The following is a 26,820-nucleotide window of genomic DNA, read 5'->3' on the forward strand; positions in this document are numbered from 1 at the left end:
GGACCAAAATTGTTTTGCCCCCCCCCCCCAAAAAAAAATCGAGTACATGTACGTTGAAATGACGGGGGAGGAGAGGGGGGGGGGGGTTCTTGGAAATGTTTTTCAGAATCTGAAGGGCGGAGGGAACAACTTAAAGAGGTACTCTTGAAAACGCGCAAAAAATACATCGTAGAAAGCCAGTGCAGGCGAGGTTTACAGGCGTTCATTAAAAAAATTTTAATCCCCAAAATAGAACAAAAAATATTTAAACAAATTAAATATTATTTTGGGGGGTTAGAATAAAACATACAAATTGAAAATCATCAAGAGAAAACAAAAACCAAACTATTGAACAGCACGGTTTATGCGACTTGGGGGGGGGGGGCACTGCTCCACAACTGTTTTGCTTGGTCACAAAAGGAAAGTGGAGGAGATGCCACTTGCGGGAAAAATAATTCCATCAGAAGAATTGGTCAGTTTCACTCAAAGCCCACTAGAGGGCGGTTTGCACTGGACTAATCCACTGGCAAAACACACACAATATTAGTTGGTACAGCGTGATTTCCGAGATGGGAAAATCGCGGTGATTCAAACTTATTATATTTTTTAAAAGAACCAAGTCCAACAAATAGGCCTACTTTTACTCTCAGTGGATTGACAATTATGAAAAACTTGCCCGACGAACCCAAGATGACCTGCACCTGGACGGATACATCTGACACCAGGGGGCGCTGTTGGGGAGCACCGATAATCTCTCGTTATCTTTCACTGGACGACTTCCAATAACTTTTTCTGCAACCAATTATGGTCAACGACCATAATGTGCATGCGTCAGTTGGTTACGGAATGGTTCTCGGAATAAACTTGCTCTTTAAAAATAAAAATCTCCAAAGCCATGAATGGGAATAAAAGGGTGAAATTTATTTTATCGACCACCAGGACTTACCGGTAATTAAACATAATTTAGAGAAGATACCTCGCTTTTGGGGAATTATTATGCAAAACAAGACTGCATTTTGACATCCAGATTGTAACCAGCGCGCGGGCACCTTATATCGTAAACCGTTGTTGTTTTACAAAACATAGCAGCCAAATTGACCAATCAAGAGCTTAGTCCACATTTCTGATCGAAAATGACTTTGCATAAAACTCCGATTGGCTGGCGCGTGGGGTCGCATAAAATGTGTATGCTATACAGAGGTTAGTTTATGTGGCTCTGCACACGCAATCAAGTGAAAGATCCTCAGACTACCTCTTTTGTGGCCAGTCTCGGGTTAAACCAAACATGTATTAAGTTAAAACCCCTCCTACTGTTTGATTAGCCGCAGACAGTCAGAAATTCAATCCACTTCTCCGCCAAGGGCGGTTCCAGAACATAATTTTGAGGGGGGGGGGGGAACAAAAAATGTTGGTCCCCAAAAAGTGGGTCCAAAAATACGGCGTGGGAATCGGGGCCCGCTTCATAATTCACGACCTAGTGCCCATTTTAAGGGCCCCGAAATTGTTTGTATGCTCAGTGTTGCGATTTGAGGCAATTTCTGACCACTTTAACCAATTTTTTTTGCGCAGAAGGTGGTGGTGTACGCAGTGCCAGCCTTTATTGATAAAAATGGGTTCTTTTTTTGCGGGGGGGGGGGGGGAGGGGGCTGGCCCTTGTTGGCCCCCCAGATCCGCCCTAGTTCCCCGCCCATAACTTATGCACAGGCTAGTTATCAACAGTCAGATCATAATTCTTGTATATAAGCAAGTCTGTTACTAGTCAAATTCAACCAACAAACAACAGCAAGTTTATAATGGTTGATACAGCTGGCATCCTCAGATATCATCCTCATACAGTCAAAACATAGCTGTACCAAGTCACAGCCAGTCAATCCTGCTTTTTCAAACTGGGGGGGGGGGATCACAAAAAAGGGGCACTTCCTCAGTAAAAGGCACATTTTTTTTTGGGGGGGGCACAAGTTTCGACACGTTTTTCTCATCCGGACATCCGGATAGTGGGGGGGGGGGGGGGGGCTTGGTTTTCCATATTCCTCGTTCATATCAGAACTCCGTAAACCATTTTGGGAAATGGTTACTGAAAACAAATTATCTGAAATTTAAGGGCCAGTTTTGTTTCATCGCGAGGGGGCACATTTATGCTCGACGGGGCCTCATTTATTATGTCTGCAAGACTGCACGTGGGTAAATATGGGGGTAAGTACCCTCCCACCCGGTTCCGCCGCCCCTCAAGTCACTGTTTTTGACTGCTTGGATGGTTTTGTTTTTATCGTTAACTTCTAGCGTGCAATTAACCAACATCGTCTCATTCTACGGAGGACGTCCCCGCACTCTTTGCGAAACCGCCTGTTGGCCAAGCCGTATATGAAGGGATTCACCACATTGTTCAGGTAGAAGAGTTCCATGGACACATCTGCGCCGTCCAGGTACGTCACATCGAAGAATCTCAGCAAGGTTACAACCCAGTAAGGCAGCCAGGACAGTAGGAACACCAGGCTGGTGACGAAGAGCATGGTGGTCGTGCGCCGCTGCAGTACCGAAGAATTAGATTGTCTCCGTTTGAAGCATGGCCTCCGGAATGGGTTTGGCAGTGACACCGCCGTGCCACTCCTAACGGTAGATACCGAAACGCTGGGGTGGTTAACCGACCCAGTCGGCTGAATTTCGACACCCTGGCCTTCCCGCGAATGTGTAGGTTTGCTATTACGGTTGCCGGCACTCGCACTAGTTTCGTGTTTGGCAACTGTTTCGCGACCATTGTTTTGAAGAGGCTGTTTTGAAACGAACGCTTGATTTTTCATGTCAAGGGTTGACACGGTTTCAACAGTCAGAAACTGCTGTTGTGTAGATTCACCGTTAACTGACATGGAAACCGATCCAATGCGAACGTGCCTCCGTATGGTCAAGAACACTTTGCTGTAACACACCGATACCATGAAGAGTGCAACGACAAATGTGGTGACTCGCAATGAGTAGAACACCGTAGACAGTACCTCCAAAGATTGGTCGCCACTCGCGATGTCAATAATGTAGAGTGGGGTGTGTCCAATTGATGCGAGGGCGAAGACGCAAGCTAGAGCTCTCTTAGTCCGTTTCGTTGTCATGAGGCGGCATTTTGGGCGGCAGACACAGTCATAGCGATCAAACGCGATCAGTGCCGTGATCAAAACGGACATACCGATCCAGACCCGGTTCAGAAAATTGAACGTGTCCATCCAAAAATCCGGCACTGTCACACGGGCCAGACACAGGGAGTGAGACCCCACACCGTACAGGCGAAGCAAGCAGACCACCAAGTCGACCAGAGCCAACCCTGGACTAGAATGTCCGTGGTGGACTTGTGGATCTTGCCCCTGTACACACCCAGAATGAGCGAGTTACCCGGCACGCCCAGGCAGAAGATCAAGACAGAGTAAGCTAGAAGAGTGGCAGACTTTCCCACGCCTACGCCGTCGTCACCGTCGCATTGAACTAAGAAGTCTGAGTTGAATGTCGCATTCATTGCTGCACCCGCTTTATCTCATTTGCTGCACCTACTTTATCTCATTCGACGAGAACGGGATCTCAAGAGATTTATAGGATCCCATTCAATGAACGGTTCGGAATGATATCACATTGGCGGCAAATTCATTAGTAACAAAATAATTAAGCGTAGAATGGGCTTCTCGTGAAGCAAACGATAAACCACTTTTGGTGGGAAGAAAGAGTTGCTTTTTTTCGTGGTCGAGTCAAAATTCGTTGCAGCGTAACGCAGAAACAGAACCTCAGTAAATATCTTAAACTCATCGTGTACTGAGCTGAGACACACGACCGTAGTGATCATTACAGGGTGCATGCACTGAAGACAAGAGACCAGACAGCAGACCTCCCCTGGGGACCCAATTAAATGAATCGCAAAGATGGATGTGTGCACTTAACTAAGATTGCCTGCCGGCGCTTTTATTTTCACTTAGTGAGCGTGCAGGTAAGACCAAAGAAGCACGACGTTAATATTTCACAGTGTGAAACCGTGGAAAAGAAGACACCGCTCAATTAAGTGGGTCCTTCCCCTAAAAACATCACCACAGCCGCTGCCAGTGGTCTTGTATCAAGCACGTCCGCTACTAATGAACTTTTCTGTTACTAAGTGATGCTGCTTATAATGGTTGACTTTTGAATGCAAAGGTTCATTAAATGACAAGAACTACAAGGGACATTTGCATAAAGTCAAGAAAGCGATCATGCTTGTTGAGATACGACAGACACAACATGAGGGCGCTAATTTGGTTTTAGTAAAAGAAAAGATACACGAAACATTTCAACCTGAAGACTTTAACCAAACGATTTACGCAAATAACAACTTCCTATTATTTTCTCACATTATGTGCCTATTCTAATGACGAGTGGCGCACGCTAGAACCGGGGGGGGGGGGGGAAGGGTGTGATACCATAATTGTCATAAAAATTGAAAACATTTTTTTTTAACACCCAAACCGGATATAGCCAGGGACTGTTCTGCCGAGACTCCACTCGTGTCACCCCCTCTGCCGTGCTGTGACACCAAATAGCCCCGCCACCGAAATTAAGTAGTGTATAGTATCTAATGAGCTGAAACTCCACAAAGGCGGATGGGGGGGGGGGGGGCAATGGGAGCCATGGCCCCGCCCCCCCCAAAAAAAACCGAACCCAATTTATTATTTTTTTTAGTGATGTCACCATCTTTTCCTCCAAAAAAAATGGTCAAAGTGATCAGAAGTTGCCTCAGATCGCACCACAGTGCATTTAGAAACCCACAAAAATGTCAGGGCCCTAGCGTGCCTCGAACCCCTCGCCGTAATTTTTTTGACCCATTTTTTTTTTTGGGGGGGGGGACCAAATTTTTTTTGGCCCCCCAAATATTTTGTTCTGGATTTGCCCTTGAAACTCCAAAAAGTTAGTTCTTTGCACTGTGATTAGGATTTCGAGCAGTTTTGTTGCTTCAAACGAGGCGGTACAAAATCACGACTTTACCGACTGATCTATCGCACTGCTCGACAAATCCTGGAAATTAATTGTGATATAAATTATACCTGCGTGCGTATCATAAAAGTATCATAGAGGGCGCTCAAAAACCATGCACATGGATGTAGTTTGGGAAATGAGAATTCACGTCCGTACCGGTGTCATATGAAAATCGAACTCGTATGAAAATCGGACTCTTTGTCCCTTTTATTAGTTAAACCCTCTCATGTGACCGGTCCCTCTCCTAATTATCTATGCATGAGCATGCGCAATACTACCAATGAGTCCGTATTTCATAAAACCTATATTCATGCTACACCGGTACCTCGAGAGTACAGAAAACGAAAAGGAATGGGGAGTGATCTAATATGCAAGGCCCACAGTATGCAAATTAGACGCATGCAACAATGTTTGCAAAACCGGTATTCGAATGCAAAGCTGTAATACTTGCAAAGCTGTAATACTTGCAAAGTTGTAATACTTGAGTTGTATAATACAATATATGGCCGAGTAAAGTGTCAACCAACCAACCAACCAACCAACCAATTTCGTGGCTCGGTTTTCCCTGGCTTTGGGCCATTATACTGGCATCAGCTACCGTGCTCGAGCATGGCTTACTGATCAACGTCGACACGGAAACGACGGCGGAATGGTTCGGTTCGTCTTTTGTAAGTACGGACTCCTGAAGCCTCGTCGACCATTCCACAGCTAATCGAGAGACGCTCCAATCTCGAGTTGCACTTTTGACGTCGACTTCTGTGTGTTTCTTGCAGTCGTGTAGACTTTGCCGTAACACAGGGCGATCATTACGAGCACCAGGACGAAGCAAATAACCTGGAATGCCAACTTCCAAAGGGACACGGACTGACTTTCGCTAGATCCAGGGGTTCTGGGGATGAAGGCAGGAATATTGATGACCGGTGAGAATACGAATGCTGCCCAAGCTGCTATCTTGCCGCGTTTGTGAGTGAAGAATCGGCAGTGTTGCCAGCATATGCAGTCATTTTTGTCCGCTGCGTTTACAGCAGTCATCATAACCGACGTACCAATGGCTGTTGTCCCAAGAGCCCAGATAATATAATAGAACTCAGGGACCTCATACTCAGCCATGGAAGCAACCTTATCATAAATACGATGCACATCCAACACGCAGACTGCCAGATCGGCCCAGGCTAAGGCCATGATCATAACATGGGTACTGGTTTTTAGAGTCTTCGACCAGTAGACACGGAGTATGAGGCAGTTACCGGGCACGCCGAATAAGAAAATGACGCTCTGCACATGCAGTTTGAATAGGTTCGCTCGTACCCCCCACCCCAACCTCGTCCCCAGTGCTTACTTTATTTCCAACACGGTTTCCAATAGTAAACCCTGGATAGGAAACTTTCTTCCTGTTTCCTGATTCGACCGCAATTGGCTAGTAATGGATTTTTATCGTGTACTTGGTGTTGTTATTCACAACGTGCAGTACGTGTTTTCGCGATCATTTGTCCACGCCTTCTCGAAAATATTAATTTCCTTTCCAGTTTGTTAATACATGTATTAATATGAAATGTGATACTGCATATTGTTTCGTTAAGATCGTAACAGATTAATTGAATAAAAATCGTGTTTTCGTAACTCACGCCATGCTCGCGCTGCTACGAATTGACTTTGTTTTTACCCCAGACACCGCATACAAAAACAAACGCTAATGTAACGCACATGCAGGCACCAGACTATTTGTCATTTGCATACGTGTTCAAAAATCTTGCACATGCAAATGATCCAATACCAGGGTGAGAGAGCAGGTAGTGATGGGCGCGTACTGCTCGACACCCTGGGTACGAGGTTGCCCCACCCTTTCCTGTAAACAGGACGCTGGTCAGGGCTGACGTCATTTGAGCTCTCATTGGATAGATTTTGCGTGACCTATTACGTAGAACACGTCACACAAACTAGCTTCCGGTGCCCATCATGCGTAGCGCGCTTGCTGCATGTGAAGGTCAATCTGTACTTCCTTCACAAGATTCTGTGAAGCTCATCAGCCCTTACCAGCGCCCTGTTTGCAGGGCGGGGGGTACGAGCGAATTTGAATAGGTCACCAATCGTGTCAGACAGGCCTGAATCAGACTCCATGTTTTCAAAAATAGAAGTGGAATTTGCCACTGAAGTATTCTCCATGGCTTGAGTTTCTCTCAACAAAGTTGTGTTAAAATTATCTTTGTTAGGGTGTCTCAAAAGAGCAGCTGATGTCACGACTTTAATTTGTCTGTCTCTACTGGTGCGTCCGAAGAACTCCCGCACTATCTCCGCAGCATATCGTTAATGCGACGCACAGCGGAGACGACGGATTGTGCTCGGCCCCGTTTTTCTTTTTGTTAATTGAGAGCTAGGTTGGCCAATCACGTTCAAATGCGCGTTCCAAAAGTCGTTGATAAAAATCAGCGAAGCCTAAGTACCGGCTTCCTAACCTTTTATCGTCTTCGTTATGAACACGCATCCCCGGAGAACTGGCAGCATTCTATAAACATTCTTGTACATACTTGGCGTTTTAAGTATTGCGTTTTCATCTAGAAACTTGCTGATAGACGAAGACAATTCAAGTACTTGTAGAAATGGTCTAAAGGAACTTATCAAGCTTTTTACCAAGACAAAAGCAGCGTAGGTTTATGTGAGGTAATTTAATCTGGTTATTCTGCACAGGAACTGTTTTCAGGCGCAATTTAATCGCGGTAATGGTGCCGTCGCTCTTCTGATGTCTTTCCTATCTATGTTAATTACATTGGAGGCGCTGGGAAGGATCACAATATAAGAAAATGACGTTCTGCACATGCAGTTTGAATAGGTTCGCTCGTACCCCCCACCCCAACCTCGTCCCCAGTGCTTACTTTATTTCCAACACGGTTTCCAATAGTAAACCCTGGATAGGAAACTTTCTTCCTGTTTCCTGATTCGACCGCAATTGGCTAGTAATGGATTTTTATCGTGTACTTGGTGTTGTTATTCACAACGTGCAGTACGTGTTTTCGCGATCATTTGTCCACGCCTTCTCGAAAATATTAATTTCCTTTCCAGTTTGTTAATACATGTATTAATATGAAATGTGATACTGCATATTGTTTCGTTAAGATCGTAACAGATTAATTGAATAAAAATCGTGTTTTCGTAACTCACGCCATGCTCGCGCTGCTACGAATTGACTTTGTTTTTACCCCAGACACCGCATACAAAAACAAACGCTAATGTAACGCACATGCAGGCACCAGACTATTTGTCATTTGCATACGTGTTCAAAAATCTTGCACATGCAAATGATCCAATACCAGGGTGAGAGAGCAGGTAGTGATGGGCGCGTACTGCTCGACACCCTGGGTACGAGGTTGCCCCACCCTTTCCTGTAAACAGGACGCTGGTCAGGGCTGACGTCATTTGAGCTCTCATTGGATAGATTTTGCGTGACCTATTACGTAGAACACGTCACACAAACTAGCTTCCGGTGCCCATCATGCGTAGCGCGCTTGCTGCATGTGAAGGTCAATCTGTACTTCCTTCACAAGATTCTGTGAAGCTCATCAGCCCTTACCAGCGCCCTGTTTGCAGGGCGGGGGGTACGAGCGAATTTGAATAGGTCACCAATCGTGTCAGACAGGCCTGAATCAGACTCCATGTTTTCAAAAATAGAAGTGGAATTCGCCACTGAAGTATTCTCCATGGCTTGAGTTTCTCTCAACAAAGTTGTGTTAAAATTATCTTTGTTAGGGTGTCTCAAAAGAGCAGCTGATGTCACGACTTTAATTTGTCTGTCTCTACTGGTGCGTCCGAAGAACTCCCGCACTATCTCCGCAGCATATCGTTAATGCGACGCACAGCGGAGACGACGGATTGTGCTCGGCCCCGTTTTTCTTTTTGTTAATTGAGAGCTAGGTTGGCCAATCACGTTCAAATGCGCGTTCCAAAAGTCGTTGATAAAAATCAGCGAAGCCTAAGTACCGGCTTCCTAACCTTTTATCGTCTTCGTTATGAACACGCATCCCCGGAGAACTGGCAGCATTCTATAAACATTCTTGTACATACTTGGCGTTTTAAGTATTGCGTTTTCATCTAGAAACTTGCTGATAGACGAAGACAATTCAAGTACTTGTAGAAATGGTCTAAAGGAACTTATCAAGCTTTTTACCAAGACAAAAGCAGCGTAGGTTTATGTGAGGTAATTTAATCTGGTTATTCTGCACAGGAACTGTTTTCAGGCGCAATTTAATCGCGGTAATGGTGCCGTCGCTCTTCTGATGTCTTTCCTATCTATGTTAATTACATTGGAGGCGCTGGGAAGGATCACAATAACATTCAGGACCGAGTTTGAAACTAATGATCTTCTTGTTTTTTTCTTTGTTTTTTGTTTCTTTTCCCCTTTTTTTGTGATGAGGCTGAACAAGACAGATTGTTAAAGGTCTTTACGACGGCAAGGTGCACGAAGTCACCATTGTATATAGACTAATGGTTTGTTGACGTCAAATTTATCTTAAAAGTCATATCAATAAGCTGTTTCAATGTGGCAACTTGTTGTGTCATAATCATGTATATAGTTTTAAGGTTGACATGACACTTTCTAATAGATACAGTTTGGAAAAGACTGTATCAAAATGAAAGATTCATCTATCACCAAATACAAATTATCCGTAAAAACATAGAACTAACATTCAATTAATCTGGATAACTCTTTCCATATATATTCATAATTACAATCCTACTTAAAAGTGGACTATCATAAACAGAGACTTGGATACAAACAACAACAGGAAAAGGCGAATGCCGCAAACTGTTAACCATTTTATGGACAACCCTTTCAAGTTAAGCGTGTCTATAAACTTCTGTCAGTGTGAAGCAAGTTGAGTTTGTGCCGCGTCAGGAAAATTTCAACTTATAAGATGAGACAGTAAAACACCTTGAGATAAGGTGAAGTATGTACAAAGTGAGAACATTTCATGTGATACAGTCATAAGGCTATGGGAGAGCAACAATGCACACGAGACCTGATCAGTAAAAGCATTCACGAGAAAGGCAAACCAACACGTGAACTATGACAGCCAAAGAGGAACGGCGTCTTTTTTGACGTCACGTACATGACTGACCGACAGGTTTATAGATATTTAGAGATCGTATTACCTGAACAAGTCAAAACCAAGTGCCCATTTGGTAGACTCCCGAGCGCGAAAACCTCGGGGTGGTGGGTTTGTTATTCAATTTTGGATCACAAGATACCACTTGACTCACAGGTAAATACATCTTCGTTCACATTAAAATCAATAAAAGGCAAATACAAAGCAAAGCGGCCTATTGTTGGTACCGCAGCGCAAGCAAGTGACATCTTATAGTAAAATACCAACAAGTGAACATTCCTGCAAAATTTTAAGAAAATCAGCAGTCGCATAATTATGGATATAAGGATGTGGGATCAATTTGTGCCCCCGGCCGCGAGAAGACCCAAAAACCCGGGTGCTGATGGGGTTAAAAGTCTACAACACCCCTTTTGTTCATGGTCTGTCATTTCTGTTATTTTCTGTTTGTCAAAAACGGTGTCTTTTAGGTACACTGACAATTAGTATCAACTGCATGAAGACAAAAAGACACGTTAACTAGTGTCATTCTAGCAGAGCTTAATCTTACTGAGAATTGTCTTGCAGTCTTTCCTGAACCGTCTGTTGGCAAGTCCGTAAATCAGTGGGTTCACGGCATTGTTGACGTAGAGAGTTACGGAGAGCTGCTCGAGGATCATACGAAACACTGGGTCGTAGTAGGACGCAAACACAGCGGCAAGACGCATCCAGTAGGGTAGCCAGGTCAGGAGAAACACAACGCTGGTGATGAAGAGCATCCTGGTTGTCTTACGCTGTAAAACTGCTGCATTTGTCTTTGGTGGTGCGCGTTCTGCATTACTTTGGCGTTGGCTAGGGTCACTGTTCCTATTCGCAACACGGGATTCTGTCTCCTTCAACAATAGTACACGTTTGGTCAAAGTCGCTTGTGAGTGACTGGCCAATCTAATTCCGTTTTCGTCAAGGGTCGATTCGTCGATTTCGCGGCTCGATGGTCCCTTGCTTAGTGCCATTCTACTGCCATCAGCTACCGCGCTCGAGCATGGTTTACTGATCAACGTCGACACGGAAGAGACGGTAGGAATGTTCGGTCCCACATTTGTGATTACGGAATCCTGTAGCCTTGTCGACCATTCGTCGGCTAATCGAGAGACGCTGCGATCTCCAGTGGTACTTTTGACGCCGACTTTGGTGTGTTTCTTGATGGTCATGTAGACTTTGCCGTAACACAGGGCGATCATCACGAGCGCCACGACGAAGCAAATGACCTGGAATGCCAACCGCAAACGGCCCAATGACTGCCTGCTGGCAGGGGTTGTGGGTATGAAGGCAGGAATATTGATGACCAGTGAGAATACAAATGCCGCAAAAGCTGATATCTTGCCGCGTTTGTGGGTGAAGAACCGGCGGTGTGGCCGGCATACGCAGTCGTAGCGGTCCGCTGCGATCACAGCGGTCATCATAATCGACGTTGCGATGGCTGTTGTATCAAGAGCCCAAATAATAAATGTGAACTGCGGAACCTCATAGCCAGCCATATCAGCAACCTTATCATAAATACGATGCACAGCCAGCACGCAGACTACCAGATCGGCCCAGGCTAAGCCCATGATGAAAACATGGGTACTGGTTTTTAGAGTCTTTGTCCAGTAGACACGGAGTATGAGGCAGTTACCAGGCACGCCGAATAAGAAAATGACGCTCTGCACAATCAGCTGGAATATGTTTCCAGCCGTGTCAGACAGGCCTGAATCCGACTCTGCGTTTTCAAAAAGAGCCGTTGAATTCGGCACTGAAGTATTCTCCATGGCTGGATTTTCTCTCAACAAACCTGTGTTCAAATTCCCCTTCTTAAGTTGTCTACGAAGATAGCGGATGATACGGCTGTAACATTACTGGTGCGCCAGAAGAAAACACATTGGCAGCTATTTTCCGCAGTATTACCTATTATACTTGCGACGCACCGCGCTGACGATGTGATCGACCCAATTACAAACTTGCTTGTGTGGAGGTTGACCAATCACCGACGGCCATGCGCGTGCGAAATTCGTTAATTATCAGCGATGAATAGAGCCTGGAAGGGACAGGTCACGTGGCGATCTTCCGGAACCCTCGCGCTGCCCGACTATGGGCATTTTACACTACAGTATGTATCAAAAAAAATATAAAGGAATGCCAGACGTAGAATTTAAAACCAACATTGTATATACTATAGGTATGGTTTGAAAGATACGCCTTTATACTTTCAACTGAGGCATCAAACGTCCAAATCATAACAGAGTTATGAGTAATTTTCCAAGAGAGGTCAAATTGACCATGGGACCAAGTTTTTAATTTTAGGCATTTGGGATGAAGGTAGCCTAACCGCCCCTGTGTGGATAATTGCCTGACCGACAAAAAATGTGTTTGCGAGTAAACACTATTCTAAACACCCAATGCTGTCAGTGTGTAAACATGTTTACAAACTTTACATGCTTAACATTTTTAGCATGAGGTGATAGCAAGAAAGTGTTTAGAGCTGTGTTTACTTGCCAAACCACACAGAGGCAATTAGGTTCAGTGTCCCAATGCCTAAAATTGAAAACTTGGTCCCATGGTCAATTTGAACTCTCTTGGAAAATTACTCATACCTCTGTCAAAAAGTATCAGATTGGGACGTTGGATGTCTCATTTTAAAGTGGAAAGGCGTATCTTTCAAACCATTATCTCTGTTAGTTATACATTCTACATCTGCATGGCATTCCGTTATATTTTGTTTGCATTTTTTTTTTATACACACTGTATAGGTTGAACTTTCACATGCTAAAATGTTTGGCAGAGTGATTTCTTACTGTAGTACCCCAAGAAACACTTCTGTTAGAATTTATCTAATTATTATTTCAGCAAAAAATTGAGGACAAAAATCACTTGAAATGGGTAAAACAAACCCCGAATTTTATGTACGACCTTTCATATCCGACATTGTCGTTCCCAGGTCTCCTTGATCGTGCACGTTTGTTTGCATGTCGTGTACTTGCCTGAGAACGAGAATGTGTAACGTTGCGGAGATTTACTTCCCAACAGTCGATGGGTTCTAGATTTAGTGGGGCTGGCTTGAGCAGATCCTGGGTTCAGTCCCGTGACGGTCAACTTAAGTTTTTTTCTTGTTAATAACGAGTCCTTTAAGTTTATTCACACAATTTGAAAACCCTAAAATACATCTAGGTCTCCTATTTCAATGTCGGTTGTCACATCATGACCACGACACATTTCAGAAATTCTCATCTACGTACACCGATTTAGGGGTATGAACCCGTAAGCTGCATTAGTCCGTATCATGTATTTATAGATTTTCGGAAATGAGAGGTCAATTTTGGCCTGATATTTCTCTTTCATGTCAGGCGATTTATCAGTTTCCATACATTGATATGCAGGTGACGATTTCAAAAAGGCCCTTTTTTCGGGGTGACATTCTTAAGAAATCAATGAACCAAAAAAAAGGCAACTTCTGAAATGTGTGGACGTAAATTTTCCTATCGAAGGGTTCTGGAAGCGCGCCATCAGGGGTGAACTTTCAGGCTCTATTAAATATAGCGGCTTCGGAACCGTTATAAACCCTTTTGTGGTTTGAACATGCATCTCCTGAGAACTGGGAGCATTCTCTCAACATCTTTGTAAATACTTGGCTTCATTAAGCATTGCGTGTTGATCTAGAAACTTGCTGACAGATGAAGACAATTCAAATGCTGATATACAAAATTAAAATTAACCTTTTTCGTGAGCTCGTCTGAAGGAAATTATCGTGCATTGCACCAAATCAAAAAGCAGCGCAGGTCTCTGTGAGATAATTTAATCAGGATATGTACAGGAACTGTTTATGGAGGCACAATTAAATCACAGTATATGGTGCCATCGCTCACCTTGTGTCTTTCCCGCCTTTATTAATTAAATTGGGGACGCTGGAAAGGATCATAATAAAATTCAGCATCAAATTTTTCCTTTGTTCTTTTGTTATGAGGCTGAACAAGAACGATTGTGTAAGGTGTTTACGACTGAAAATTTGCGCGAAGTCTCCATTGTCGATAGACATATAAGGTGTAATGAAGTCAAATTTATCATATAAAAATGGTACGCTATTTCAGAGTAGCAAATGACATAATGTACAAATAAAGATCGCATTGAACAAAAGATTCACATACAATTTTCCACACTTGCATTGCTTTAAAGACGAAATGACAAACTTTCCAATGGATATACAGTTCAGAACAGAATGTATCAAAATGAAAAAAATATGTAACTTCTCTCGCAAAACTAATTTTATCCTGGAAAACCTAGAAATGACGTATTATCGGAATATATCTTTCCATGATCATCTTTCTCAGAATAGACATTAAGAAATAGTGACTTGGATGCAAAATAAAAAAAGAAAACCAAAGTCGCAAATGGTTTATCATTCGTGGAAAAGCACTCCAAGTTAAGCGGAAATCGAGAACTGCCCAAATCTTGCACGATGTGACACAAGATGAGTTCGTGCCGGGTCGGGGAAATTGCAAGTAATAAGCTGAGACAGTAAAATGCATTAGAGAAGAGGTAATACACTCGCAGGCAGACCACTTCAGACAGCCACGAGACTACGGGAGAAGACGGAGCAATGCACACGAGACCTGATCAGTGAAAGCATTCACGACCTGCAAACCAAGGAAGACGTGTCCATCTTATCAGGGGCGTTTCCAGGAAGTTTTGCAGGGGAGGGGGCTTCATGTAGGCAGTTTGTTTTCTCCGGACACTTTGCCTCCATAAAATCAGTAGGTGTGTGTGTGTGTGTGTGGGGGGGGGGGGGGGTCGTGGGAGGATCGTTTTCAATGGGGTTGCTGTTCAAATCTGACGAACATAAACACTATATTACAAAATATTGTACAATTACCCCGCAACACAGCTGCCTCTGTTCGAATTTTGTGCACAGGCGGATATTAATCCCAGTCAGCCGCTTACTGGTGTATTGATGATAGTAAATCGGAGCAAATGATAATAAATGGAATGTTAAAGTTTCTTAAATTTATACTCTAATTTCCTTTGAATGCAGGAAAAAGCATCGTAGATCTCAACATTTTGAGGGGGGGGGGGGGCATGCCTCCAGACCCCCTAGCAAGGCGTGCCTGGCTTTTTGAGCGAAGAAGCGTTAGCAAGTCAGGCGCGGATCCACGGGGGGGGGGGGGGGGGGAGGTCAAACCCCCCAGCTCTGTCCAAAAAAAAAAAAAAAAAAAAAATTCCTTAAAAATAATACGAACCCCCCTCTTCTGACACCCAAAAATTATACTGGTAATAATGTCCGCCTGTTCACATATAATACAGACAGAGCCAGCTTGGTTAGGGGGTATTTGTACACTATTCTGTATTATAGTGTTAATAATCGTCGGATTTGAACAGCGCCCGATTTAAAGTATGGTACGAGCCCCCCCCCCCCCTTCATGATTTTCGGAGGCCAAGTGTCGGGAAGCAAAAAAACCTGTCTACATTTCAATTTGTTTGAACCCCCCCCCCTGCTAAAATTCCTGGATCCGCCCCTGCAAGTCTACGTCTCTACGTCTTGAAACACGGAATTGACCCATTTTCCCCAACTGCAGATTGGATGGCTTTTTAACCAGCGCCGTAAAATTGTCCCCTTTTCGCTTTCTGCCCAGAGAGACCTATTCTTTCTTTGGTGTTAACCAAATTCAAAAAGCCGCAACTCTTGCAGCAAACATCGGATATCAAATTTCAAAACTCCTGCCTTGAAACGCAATCAAATCACATTTTTATCAGTGCACAAAGGAAGCTACACTTCCGATATAATAAAAGAATTCTGGTGAAGCAGTAATTACGTTTTCATGACAGTGACTCTGACTAAAAGCCAGAGACCAATTGAATGTTTTTTTATATTGATCAACACGTAATTACTTTTCCTTTAGAAGTCTGAACAATATCTCTGCAGTAATTTGTTTCGAAGGATTTCTAAATCGTGTTTGAGTCTGTGCGCTTTGTGAAATTTTCTGTATGAATTTTTAAATTTAATTATACTGTATAGTTACAGCTCGACTTGTTCGGAGTGAAGGCTGCACATCAATAATTATGAAATGTTTTCTCCGCCATTGAGGGCACATCTATAGGATCATTTGATTTGAGTGCATTTGTGTTTCGTTTGAAGCAACAAACTTGTTCATCATCCTAAGAAAACAACATCATTAGAAGTGACCAGTTGAAGTTCCAGCTCAGTGCAGACTATGTGACAAACCAGTTAAAACCTATGGGCCTTATTCACGAGTCGGCCATATAAGATTGAGAATGAGGTAAAATCTTCATTTTTGGAATTTAGAAATAAAAGCAATGACGTTACAAGTTAATACCAGTCTGCTCTGATGAATAATTTTAAATTTGTGATTAAACATACTCTAATGTTTTAAGCCACATTTAAAAACAAAAACAAAGTGAGGCTATAGTGAATATAGTCTGACACCATCCCATTCAACAGTTCACAATTTACATTCAGGGAACACGACAAAATGGCCAACTTGTGTAGAAGGCCCGTTGCAAAATGTTTGGTCTCGCTAGTGCATTTCATTGCTATAGCTTGGTTTTCAAAATTTGCCTTTTCATATTCTGAACAACACGCACTCGTTTACAATTCGTAAAACTGCTTTCGAGACAACTCATGACTCTAATTCTGCTGGTATTAGTATGCATGACATCAGGGTCACACTTGAAGGATATTCTTCACAGTATTTTATTAATAAATATCGTCAAATTAAAAAAAAATGTATCCGTGGGCAAATGTAATAAAAACAATGTTCAGTGATTGTTTCTTCTACGCAACCCATTGGCTTGTGCACGAGTCGGGCATATTACATTGAAAGCGAGGTAGAATCTTCATTTTTGAAACTTACGATGAGAAATGAAAGCAATGACATAAAGTGAACTACAAATAGTCAGGAGAAATCTACTGTGCATAAATGCCTTCCTGTCAGCGACCACATGAGGGCGCTAACATCAAGCTATCTTATCTGCCTTGCGTGTGTTGAAAAAAACACCCCTTAAATAGGTATATAAGGCAAAAAAAAAATGCTCGGTCTCTGGTCAGCGCGCGCGTCGATTTTAATCATGCGCGTCAACCATTTTTTTTCTTCAAATTAACACGGAAGCTACAACAGCGCCCTCTATTGCCGCACCTCCTCAAGTTTTTGTACCAAGGAGCACGAAGGAATGGGGAAATTGCACCAAGACAAATGATAAAGGGCACCAAGGCAAATTATGGAGGACATTGTATAATGAGGACACAAACAAGCAAAATAGTACCCATCTTGTCTGTACAATTCAAGCTTGAAAAAAAAAAGCCACCAAAAAACAAACAAACAAACAAACAAACAAACAAACCGCGTCGCCGCATCCACTCCGGAACTTCGGTCTGACCAGAGACCGATTATTTTTTGGGGGGGATAATGGCTGTTATTGTTGCTATGTGATGAATGACGTACCATTACAAGTAAGAGCAAGTTAAATCAATCTTTCGTGTCATTTCAGTTGATTTCACAGTGACGCAAGTTTTAACCAAAACAGTCTGCTTGGATGAATAATTTCAAATTTGTGATTAAACTTACCTTAAGTTTTAAAGGGAAGATACAACATTTGCAAACATCAGAAAATGAAATGATAAATTATGTTATAGAGAATGGACGAGGAACTGTAGATTCGTGCTAAGAATGGACGAGGCGAATTGCACTAATCTACAGTTCCGAGTCTATTCTCCGACTTAACCTATTATGCAAATAAGATCCCTGGTTTACCACATTTGTGAATAAGTGTAGATTTGCACAATCTAGTCAACTTTGCCTGGCCCTGTGCTTGCATCGTAACAAGGTCCTATTGTTAACGTAAGTCACACACACACGCACGCACAGTCTTTTTTTACTATACGCCTGAGGACAACTATTTTGTTTTCCTTTGTCCCTCTAATATAACACTTTCCCATAGACTAAGCACATAACCGTACGATCACATGTTTAGTGCGAACACACTGTCTTTCCTTACTCCCCAAGCCAAATGGAGTTCTAGGGGATTTAAATACTTTGATGCTGTTTTTTACGGGATTGATGTGAGGAGTTTAATCACCGAGCACAAGAAAAAGTTGGCAAGCAACTCATTTGTGCATAGAGCTTTTTGATTTGTGGAACCACATGTCATTGGCCATTCAATCGAGAACCACATTTCTTTACCTTGATATCATGATATTTGTGGAGTAGGCTACACATCGGAATATTCCCATCTCACTCACCACAGGAAATAATTTTGCTTGGAAAATACATTACATTGGAATATAGTCTGAGACGTTTATGATTGAGTAAGTTTCATTTGATTTCGTTAGTTATTCGTCCATTCTATTTATGATTGTCATTTTGATAATGAAAGATGTGTACATATTCTAAGTTTACCGAGGGGTATCCACTGATTTTTTTTATAATGGAAATTTAAAGACAAAAAAATTATTTAAAGACAAAAAATAAAGATTAATTGTTTTAGCATTAATACAATTTCAGCATTAACATATAGATAATAATATAAAAATAAGAAATAAGACTTAAAATAAGAATAAAGGGATCTGCAAATAACATAAAGAGGAATATTTAACACTGCGCTTTAGGTTACAATTTATAATTGCCACCGTATGTTATATTAAACATATCAGCACGGTAAATTAAAAATCAAATGAGAACATTTTGTGTAAAAAAAATAAACCAACTAAAGCAGTATGTTATTTATTAAAATCAGGTACACGTCAAATTCTTTTGGGAAAAACAACAAAATTCGTACATTTTTGAGTACCATTAACAGTTCTTTTTCTTTTCATTAGAATGGACTGAAACTTAACTGTAGATTATTTTGAGAATCTACACCTCACGAAACTTTTAGTGCCGGAATTATACATAGAGTTATACATGGAATTATACAGTGCTGGAATATACGTGGAATTTTTTAAACAAAAACTGTGGATTCATACAATAATCTACAGTTAGGTTTAGAATCTACAGTTAGGTGTAGATTCTCAAAATAATCTACAGTTAAGTGTAGATTTGTGAAAATAATCTACACTTTTAACAATAGTGTGACGTCACAGAAATAGGTTAACACAAAATACCTTACTGGATCGTTAGGGAATGACAGTCTAAAACAACCTGTAAAATCGTGGTAAAATCCTGTAAAAGACGTTCCCCAAAGTCTGTAAATTGCTCCGTTTCATATTGATTGGGTTCAGGGAACCAGACTACAAGAGCATGATTGGTTTTCTTAGTTTTTCCAGCATGGCACAAAACGTGAAACAAGTCAGTTTAACACTATTTGCTATGAAATACGAATCCTCCAAATCCCTTTATTTCTGACAAATGCAGCAAAAGCAAATGTTGTACATTCCCTTTAAGCCACATCATGGTAAAAAAAACCTTGAAAGTGAGGCTAGAATGCATAAATAGTCCGGCACCATCCCATTTATAAAATACAATCAGGGAACACTATCAAAATGGCTTCTGGGAACACGATCAAAATGGCTTCCTCGAAAATTAAGTCCATTTCAGGCAAAATGATAATGAAATTATATTTGGTTCCGCTACCAATCCTTTCTCTAATCTGAGCAAACTGTCTCTCGTGAAATCGTTAGGTCCGTTTCTAGGTAATGGGCAATATTCCCACGTGCCCTTAAATTACGCGCAAGCCTCATCATTTTCAACATCACTGCATGTCATCACTCTTGCAAACACCGCTAATGCGCGATCACCTTTGATTAATTACAATCAAAACGACATAATCACCATAGGAGGCTTACTCAATTTGCTTGGTAATATGCAACCAGATCCACGTGTAGCCATTTGATATCCACGCATCCATTAGGGGTAACTCAACCTGCGGTGCGACTAAATAGGAACACGAATGTTTGCTTTTACTTAGGCGATTCACTTTGTATTTTGATACCGGTTTAGATAATTACTGACGTGGAAAGCAGCGCTGGCTGTTCCCCAAAAAAGTTGTGCAAGCAGATATCCTGAAATTTCTCAACAACAACTTAACATGAGTATTTTATCTTGATGGAGCATATTAACTATATATACTCTTGTTTATATTCAGTAAAAATGCTATGGAAATCCGTTCACGCATACCAGAGAACAGATTGTAAAAGGCTATGTGTTTTTCAGCCATTCCAATGGGATGGGATTTACGAAGTTAACTTAAATCTGATGCACTGATATCACTAACCGTGTGAATCCCATTGGAATGGGTAAAAAGAACCCACAGCCTCTTACAATCTGTTAGATCTCTGGCTTGCATGAATGGATTTCCATGGCATTCTCACTGATTCACAATAATTAATATGCTCCATCAAGATGAAACACTCTTGTGAAGTAGTTTTTGGGAAATAAAAGGATATCTGCTTGCATACATTTTTATGGTCACCCTGTATAGGCCTAAAGAATATAAAGAGATGCGAAGTAATTTGAAAGTAAACTGATGCAAAGTAATGTGACATCCTTTTCAGCGTTATCCTTTATGATTTTGTATTAGAATTTCAATCACAATTCGACCACAAGTCAATCGCTAGTCAAATTTTACGATTCGTATTTGTGACTTGGATAATGTCAATGAAATGGTTGTTGTCACAATCGCTTGACTTAAGGCCGAATGACTTTCGGACGACTTCAGATTGGCTGGCAACGACAATGACTCGGTACTCAGACTTCCCTATGTAGATACAGGCTGTCTCAAAAGAACAAAAACCCGAACCCTAAAAGTGTCCTGTTTTTCACAACTTTTAAAAAATACATCGCAAATATCTATACTTAGAGAGTATATTCCATTAGCTTTTCAACATCTTTGCAATTCCAATTAGAGCCGATTGTTCAATCTGTCCACGGTCTCAATTGTCATTTGTTAGAAACTTTTAAGGATTTGAGATGAGGGTCGTTTTGCTTTCTGTAATTTTTGAATCTTTCTTGCTTTAGTTTGTTCATTTTGAAAAGAACTGTTTGGTTAACTTCTTAGATGTTTACTTTGCTGCTCTGTCTCTGCCCTTGGTAGCCTTTTCAGTATTTTTATTGCGGCAGTCAAAATATCAGTCGCCGTGAACAAAATGAAAAAGCGGTACTTGATTTCAAGTGGCCATATCTCCGAAATACTTACCCGATTGAAAAGGTGTTTTTGTTGTTGAAAAGCTAATGGACTACCTCACTAAACATGTATTTGCGATGCATTTTTTTTTTAAAAGAACGTTAAAAAGAGGACACTTTGAGGTTTCGATTTTTGTTTAGACACCCTGTAGGTACGCTGTAAAAGAAATCTGTAATTTTCATCAAAAGTAAGCGGTTAAAAGTCACCAGACATATGGCTGTTTTTCACTTTTACATCTAGAGTTATGAATTGCTTTTGCAGAACAAAAAAAAGTTTTCTCACTTCAGTTGTAAAAAATAATTTTCTAATGTAAGTTGTCATTACCACATTAATATGCAATTTGCATTTACAACTTTTTTTCTGTTGATTGAAGTAAATCCTTTGGCAATCTGGAAAATTCTCTTTACCAATCAGGTTTTACAGTGTAACGCGCGACAACTTTAATAATGCCCACAAGCTCCAAATCTCAATACAAGAAAATGTCCCCCCTTTTCTCTTCTTCTAAATCTCCACCCACAAATTGCCTGGACTTACAAGACCAGTCTCCAAACAAATACATTAATATCGATGGCTCGCAGTATCACGATGGTTAATTGAAGGTTCTAGCAGCGTCCCAACTTCCGGAAAACATCTCTACAATCTTTGCGGAACCTTTTGTTGGCCAGGCCATAAATAAACGGATTGACGGCATGATTTAGGTAGAGAAGATTTAGGAGATACAGAAGCAAATCGGAGTTCACGCCAAATATATTACACAAGGAAAAGATCCAGTAGGGCAGCCACGATAACAGGAATACCACACTGGTGATGAACAGCATGGCGGTGGTCCGACGCTGCAGTGTCGGTGTTGCCTGTCTACGCCCGATGTGCGGTGGTAATAAGCGGAATGGCCGTGTAAGCGCTCGTTTTTGCCGATTCTCGCTTATGTTCGCCTCATCATTGGCAACTCCTCTGCTCGACCTTGGCATATCACTGCTTTGAGCCGTCTCACGGTTGTTCGATAAGCGTGTCTGAACCCTGAATAATTTGATGTCAATATTTGAAGTTGGGAGAGCAGACAAGCCGTTCATGTGCATGAACATCATCGCCGACACAGTTGCAATGGCTAAAGAAGCCAACGCTGTTCGACCTTGCTGAGCACTTCTTGCCGGTGCGGCCCCGATTTGAACGTGTTTCCGTATGGTCAAGTACACATTTCTGTAGAACACCAAAATAGTCACCAGGGCAGTTGCAAACACCATGATCTGCAGCGCGTTCATCACAACAATCAGAGGTGGTGGGGCATCGGCGCCTAGATATGTGTGCACGTAAAGCGGGGTGTTGGCTGCTACGGAAGCTGAAAGGGCTGCAAAAAGGGCTTTCCGGGCCCGTGCGTACGTCATGATGCGCCGGTTGGGACGGCAGATACAGTCGTAGCGATCCACTGCGATCACAGCGGTTATCAGGATAGAGGTACCGATGATCGTGTTGTTCCAACAGTCGAACCGACTGTAGATATTCGGCACATCGGCACTGGTCAGAGGCGCCGAGTACCAAGCGATGTCGTACGGTCGTGTCAGGCAGACTATCAGGTCCGAGAGGGCCAGCCCCATTATGAGAACATTGGTGCTGGACTTGTTGGTTTTGCCCCAGTACACGCGGAGGATGAGGCAGTTGCCGGGAACTCCCAGTATCACGACCAGAAGAAAGTAAACCAGGAGGATGGTTGTTTCCGTGCGGCCAGGTCTAACCACTGAGGTCGAGACAGGTGTCGTGTTCAGATAAGCTGCATCCATTCTGTAATAGATGACGATAATACTCCCCTGGATAAGACTTTACCAATACAAAATTGCCAAGCTTCAGTGAAAATCAGCGCATTCAGAAACTGGTCTAAATTCGAGTGCACACCTCCGAAATATATACTAAACTTTAAGTGATACTGATAATTTGACATGTTGTTGTCATTCCAAAGTGAGCCCGTGACTGTTGTTTCAGTGTCGGAGGATCATCTTGACTTCAGCTTCAAATCTCTGAGGGGTAATTTCAAACTCTTTAAGGCAGGCCCACAATCGCAAGATGCACAAACAGATCGGCCAAGAAGATGCGCCTCCTTGCACGCGTGGAAGATGAATGTACACCATTAAGGATCAAGACGGATGAAGTGAATGCATTCCGAGCGTTGCTTGTACACAATACCTAACAAGATGTGAACATTAGACTTAGTTGTGCCGTTTGTATCAACCATTCTGTTGGCGTTGTTAACAACATGCCCACTTTTATAGGATCTTTTGTCAGAAGAGGCGGCTGGAAACACCTTGTTTAATTGAATCCCGCCGTCAGAACATATCCCCAATCAATCACTTTACACCTACATTCCCGCTCGTGGCACGTGAGATTGTTTACAAGACTGGTGCTTAATCGTGCATCCTGTCCATGGCAACTTTGCCATTCGCTAGGTCACTTAACCAAACAGATCATTGCAAATAAATCGGGTTGCTTTCAGGATAAATTGGGTCTAGGGACATGATGTTTACTTAATATTGCCGGGTAGTGACTTATAAACTAATCTGGTCGGGGAACAACCGAAGCAGAGGGAACACAACCGTCGGTAATGCTCTCATAACTCCGTGAGGAGTCCTTGGGGCGCCAGGGGCGGATCCAGGATTTTCCAAAAGGGGGGGGGGGGTGTGAAATGTATAACATGCAGCAAATGGTGAAGGTAACTTGTTACGCCTACACCGAAGGCGAAGGGAAGGGAAGCTATGTAATTAAAAGTAATGCGAGGGTGTAGAGCGAAGGCGTAACGGCGTGGGGAAAATGTTGGATTCTAGATGCTCTGTGGTGCGATCTCAGGCATGCAATATCTGAACACTTTAACCAATTTTTCTTTAAACAAAATATCATCATTTAAACATCATTTTCTAGTTTGGAGTAATTGAATCAGCTATCCTGAGGTGGTGTGTCCATACCATTTCATTTCCCTTTTTTGACCGTCGTCAAGATGCCGTCATGTGGGCCTATGTGCTCTCTGATCGTCGTGCGCACATCTTCATTGGAGACAGGACTGACTAATTGGAGATGTGGTCTTGGTATGAGATGCTCATGGTTATGCGGCAGCACATAATCTCCATCGTTTGAATTCTCCTCTGCAGCAGCTCTGCTGTAAGAGTCCATGTCTCGCAAAATGGAAAATACCAGCACAAACAGGAGTCTGATCTAACGCTTCAGTGTGATGTTGTTGTCCCTCCATGTTCTTCAGCCCTGCCAATGCTGCTATTGTCTGAGCTGCTCTAAAAGAAATTCTGACAACACGTGTTTCTTCTAAAACAAAAAAAACCCTTTCACACCCATGTGCGTTGTAGATCGCCATAAAGTTTAAAACCAGCGTGGGACCTGGTATTGTTGATGTACTCTGACGTGGCGTGGCTCCTAGCGTAACGCACTTTCATTTTTTTCGCCTCTTGTGCCTTGCTAGAGCAAACGTTTTACCTCAAATTTCACAGTGAGTGAAATTTCATCAAGCTTTCAACATTCCCGTTTATAAATCATAAATCGTAAGTTCACCTACCAATTGCAAAGTTAGCAGAGACATTTTGCTTTAGCGCGATTTTCCGATTTTTATTTTGAAGTGCACAATGAACCCTTTCAGAATGCGCCCCAAAATAAGAAAAAAAAATTCTGACAAACTTGTATTTGGGTAGAACTATATGAGTGTGGAAAGGTATGGATAATCAAAATATGTCTACTTAAAAAAATATTAGACGCTAAGTTTGGATTTTTTCTCTCCAAAATTTGGTCAAGTGCGCCACGTTCAGTTTCTTCATAGTATGAGTGAGTACGTTTAGCTCACCCGGGTCGACACTGGTAAAGGCAGACGGGTCAGCCAAGAGAGCGGGTCTATTATCGAACGCTCAACCGCGGGCCATCACGATCTTTACGTGACGCCCTTAGCCGTGGCCGTAGCCACTGACAAAACGCCCAATTCGTATTGGGTCTTAGTTTGGGATTTACTGCTTTTGAGTCAATTGCAAATCTCAAAACAGTTTGGCTTAAATTATAGTCTCAAAAGTCGCAATGAAATCAATAAATGATTACCCTTTAAAGTCCAGTTTTTAAGACCACTTGAGATTTCCGCTGTCCACCCGCCATATTTGTCCGTTTCTAGGGAATGAACAACGCATGCGTGACGTACTTCCAACAGTGACTCTGCTCCAAGAGCAGGGTCTGTGGTGGCTGACCCGGGTGAGCACTGAGATAACGTCAGAGCTAATCGAACGGCACGGGGATGACCCGTGTCGACCCGTGTGAGCTAAACGAACGCACCCCATAAGGAATATTCATATTTCCTATTGGTACAGAAGCCGTCGCCTGGTTGGTTTTAACAGATGACAAAACACAGGCAGGAAGTGTTTAAGACCGGCCAGAAATGAAGGTGGCCCCTGAATGACATTGAATTTCCGCTTGCGAAAATTTATATTTCAAAGTTTTGAAGTTCAGAAGTTCGAGAGAAAAATGTAAATGTTTATAAAGTGAAAACTTTGTTTGGAGGGGAAAACACTCACTGCTCCGTTCATAGAAATAGCCCCAACATAATGGATATCAATCTAACTTAAAACTCGTTTCTATTTTTTTGAACGTTTTGTGAATTTTTCTACGTTTTAAAAGTTGGACCAAAAAGGTATTTATGAATGGGAATAATAGTGTGGTGGAGGTATAGTCGCTGATAAGGCCAAAAAAAAAGAGTCTCCGGTTTCTGGTATGCGCGCGCGTCGCCATGCACGTCGGCAAAAATAAACGGTTTTTTTCCAATGTAAGATGATGTCTCAAAACCGCCAAACTCACTGGTTTGACTGAATCCTGCTGCTGCACAATTTTAACGTGTTTCTTTGATGGAGTTACGATCGAGTATAAGCTTTATGTGGCCATTCTGGGCTCCCATACATTTTGCACTAAATTTAGTCGGCCATCATTTGCAGTCATCAGCCGACATTTGAAGGGAAAAAAGTGAAAAAAAAAGTCCAAAAAAAAAGGGCGCGTCGCCGCACCACTTTTGGGGCAAGCTCCATACCAGAAACTGGAGATTTAGTTGGCCTAATGACCCCCGGCTCGGAACATTATCGGCGACCAGCCCCTACACCCGGTTTTAAACCAGACGTTTAAAACTGCTGTCACACCAGGGCATGCTTGTGTCGCACGGATCTGGATCGCAATCAGTGATCCGGCACGACAATCATAGCTGCTCCGGATCACGTTTTAACGGAACCTGCTCGCGAGTTGGATTCGCAAGATCAAAGATGTTGACGTGCGCGACGGACGGAGAGAACAAGTGTTTTTTTCTTAGTAGATTTGAAGCATGAAATGGGCTTTTGTGATAATTTGTCTTCATAATTCTTTTAGAAAGTATTTTCTTGATTAAAAATAGTACCATTGATTTCCTTTTTTTTCCTTTTTTTTTTTTTTTTTTAACTATTCATAGCTAATCATAAATAAAGCCCTTCTGCGTACAAGATCTGAAGTAGACGACATTCGTGTGCGCCTATAGGATTCGCGAGAGTGTTCCCTTGTTTTCGCACGGCGCTGGATCACATGATCTCGATCAGGATCTGGGATGAAACAAAGAGGCCCTATTATTCCCTTAATAAAGGAA

The 26,820-nt window shown here is 42.3% G+C and overlaps 2 protein-coding genes and 1 pseudogene across 2 annotated transcripts; all 3 read right to left on the bottom strand.

Annotated features, from left to right (window-relative positions):
* Positions 1-2,255: 2,255 nt before the first annotated feature.
* Positions 2,256-3,478, bottom strand: LOC119726318 (annotated as a pseudogene).
* Positions 3,479-10,582: 7,104 nt separating this feature from the next.
* LOC119726319 (D(2) dopamine receptor-like) lies at positions 10,583-11,839 on the bottom strand. The gene has a single exon (XM_038197975.1). It carries the CDS (start codon positions 11,837-11,839, stop codon positions 10,583-10,585), a length of 1,257 nt encoding a protein of 418 aa, XP_038053903.1.
* A 9,957-nt stretch (positions 11,840-21,796) lies between these two features.
* LOC119726320 (thyrotropin-releasing hormone receptor-like) lies at positions 21,797-22,969 on the bottom strand. Its single transcript, XM_038197976.1, has one exon. It carries the CDS (start codon positions 22,967-22,969, stop codon positions 21,797-21,799), a length of 1,173 nt encoding a protein of 390 aa, XP_038053904.1.
* Positions 22,970-26,820: the final 3,851 nt, after the last annotated feature.

Source organism: Patiria miniata, unplaced genomic scaffold (genome assembly GCF_015706575.1).
Source record: "Patiria miniata isolate m_02_andy unplaced genomic scaffold, ASM1570657v1 HiC_scaffold_2, whole genome shotgun sequence".
In the NCBI taxonomy this organism is placed as follows: Eukaryota; Metazoa; Echinodermata; class Asteroidea; order Valvatida; family Asterinidae; genus Patiria; species Patiria miniata.

Coding starts and splice junctions, on each gene's coding strand:
- LOC119726319 (XM_038197975.1), bottom strand. CDS start 11,839: ATGGAGAATACTTCAGTGCCGAATTCAACGGCTCTTTTTGAAAACGCA.
- LOC119726320 (XM_038197976.1), bottom strand. CDS start 22,969: ATGGATGCAGCTTATCTGAACACGACACCTGTCTCGACCTCAGTGGTT.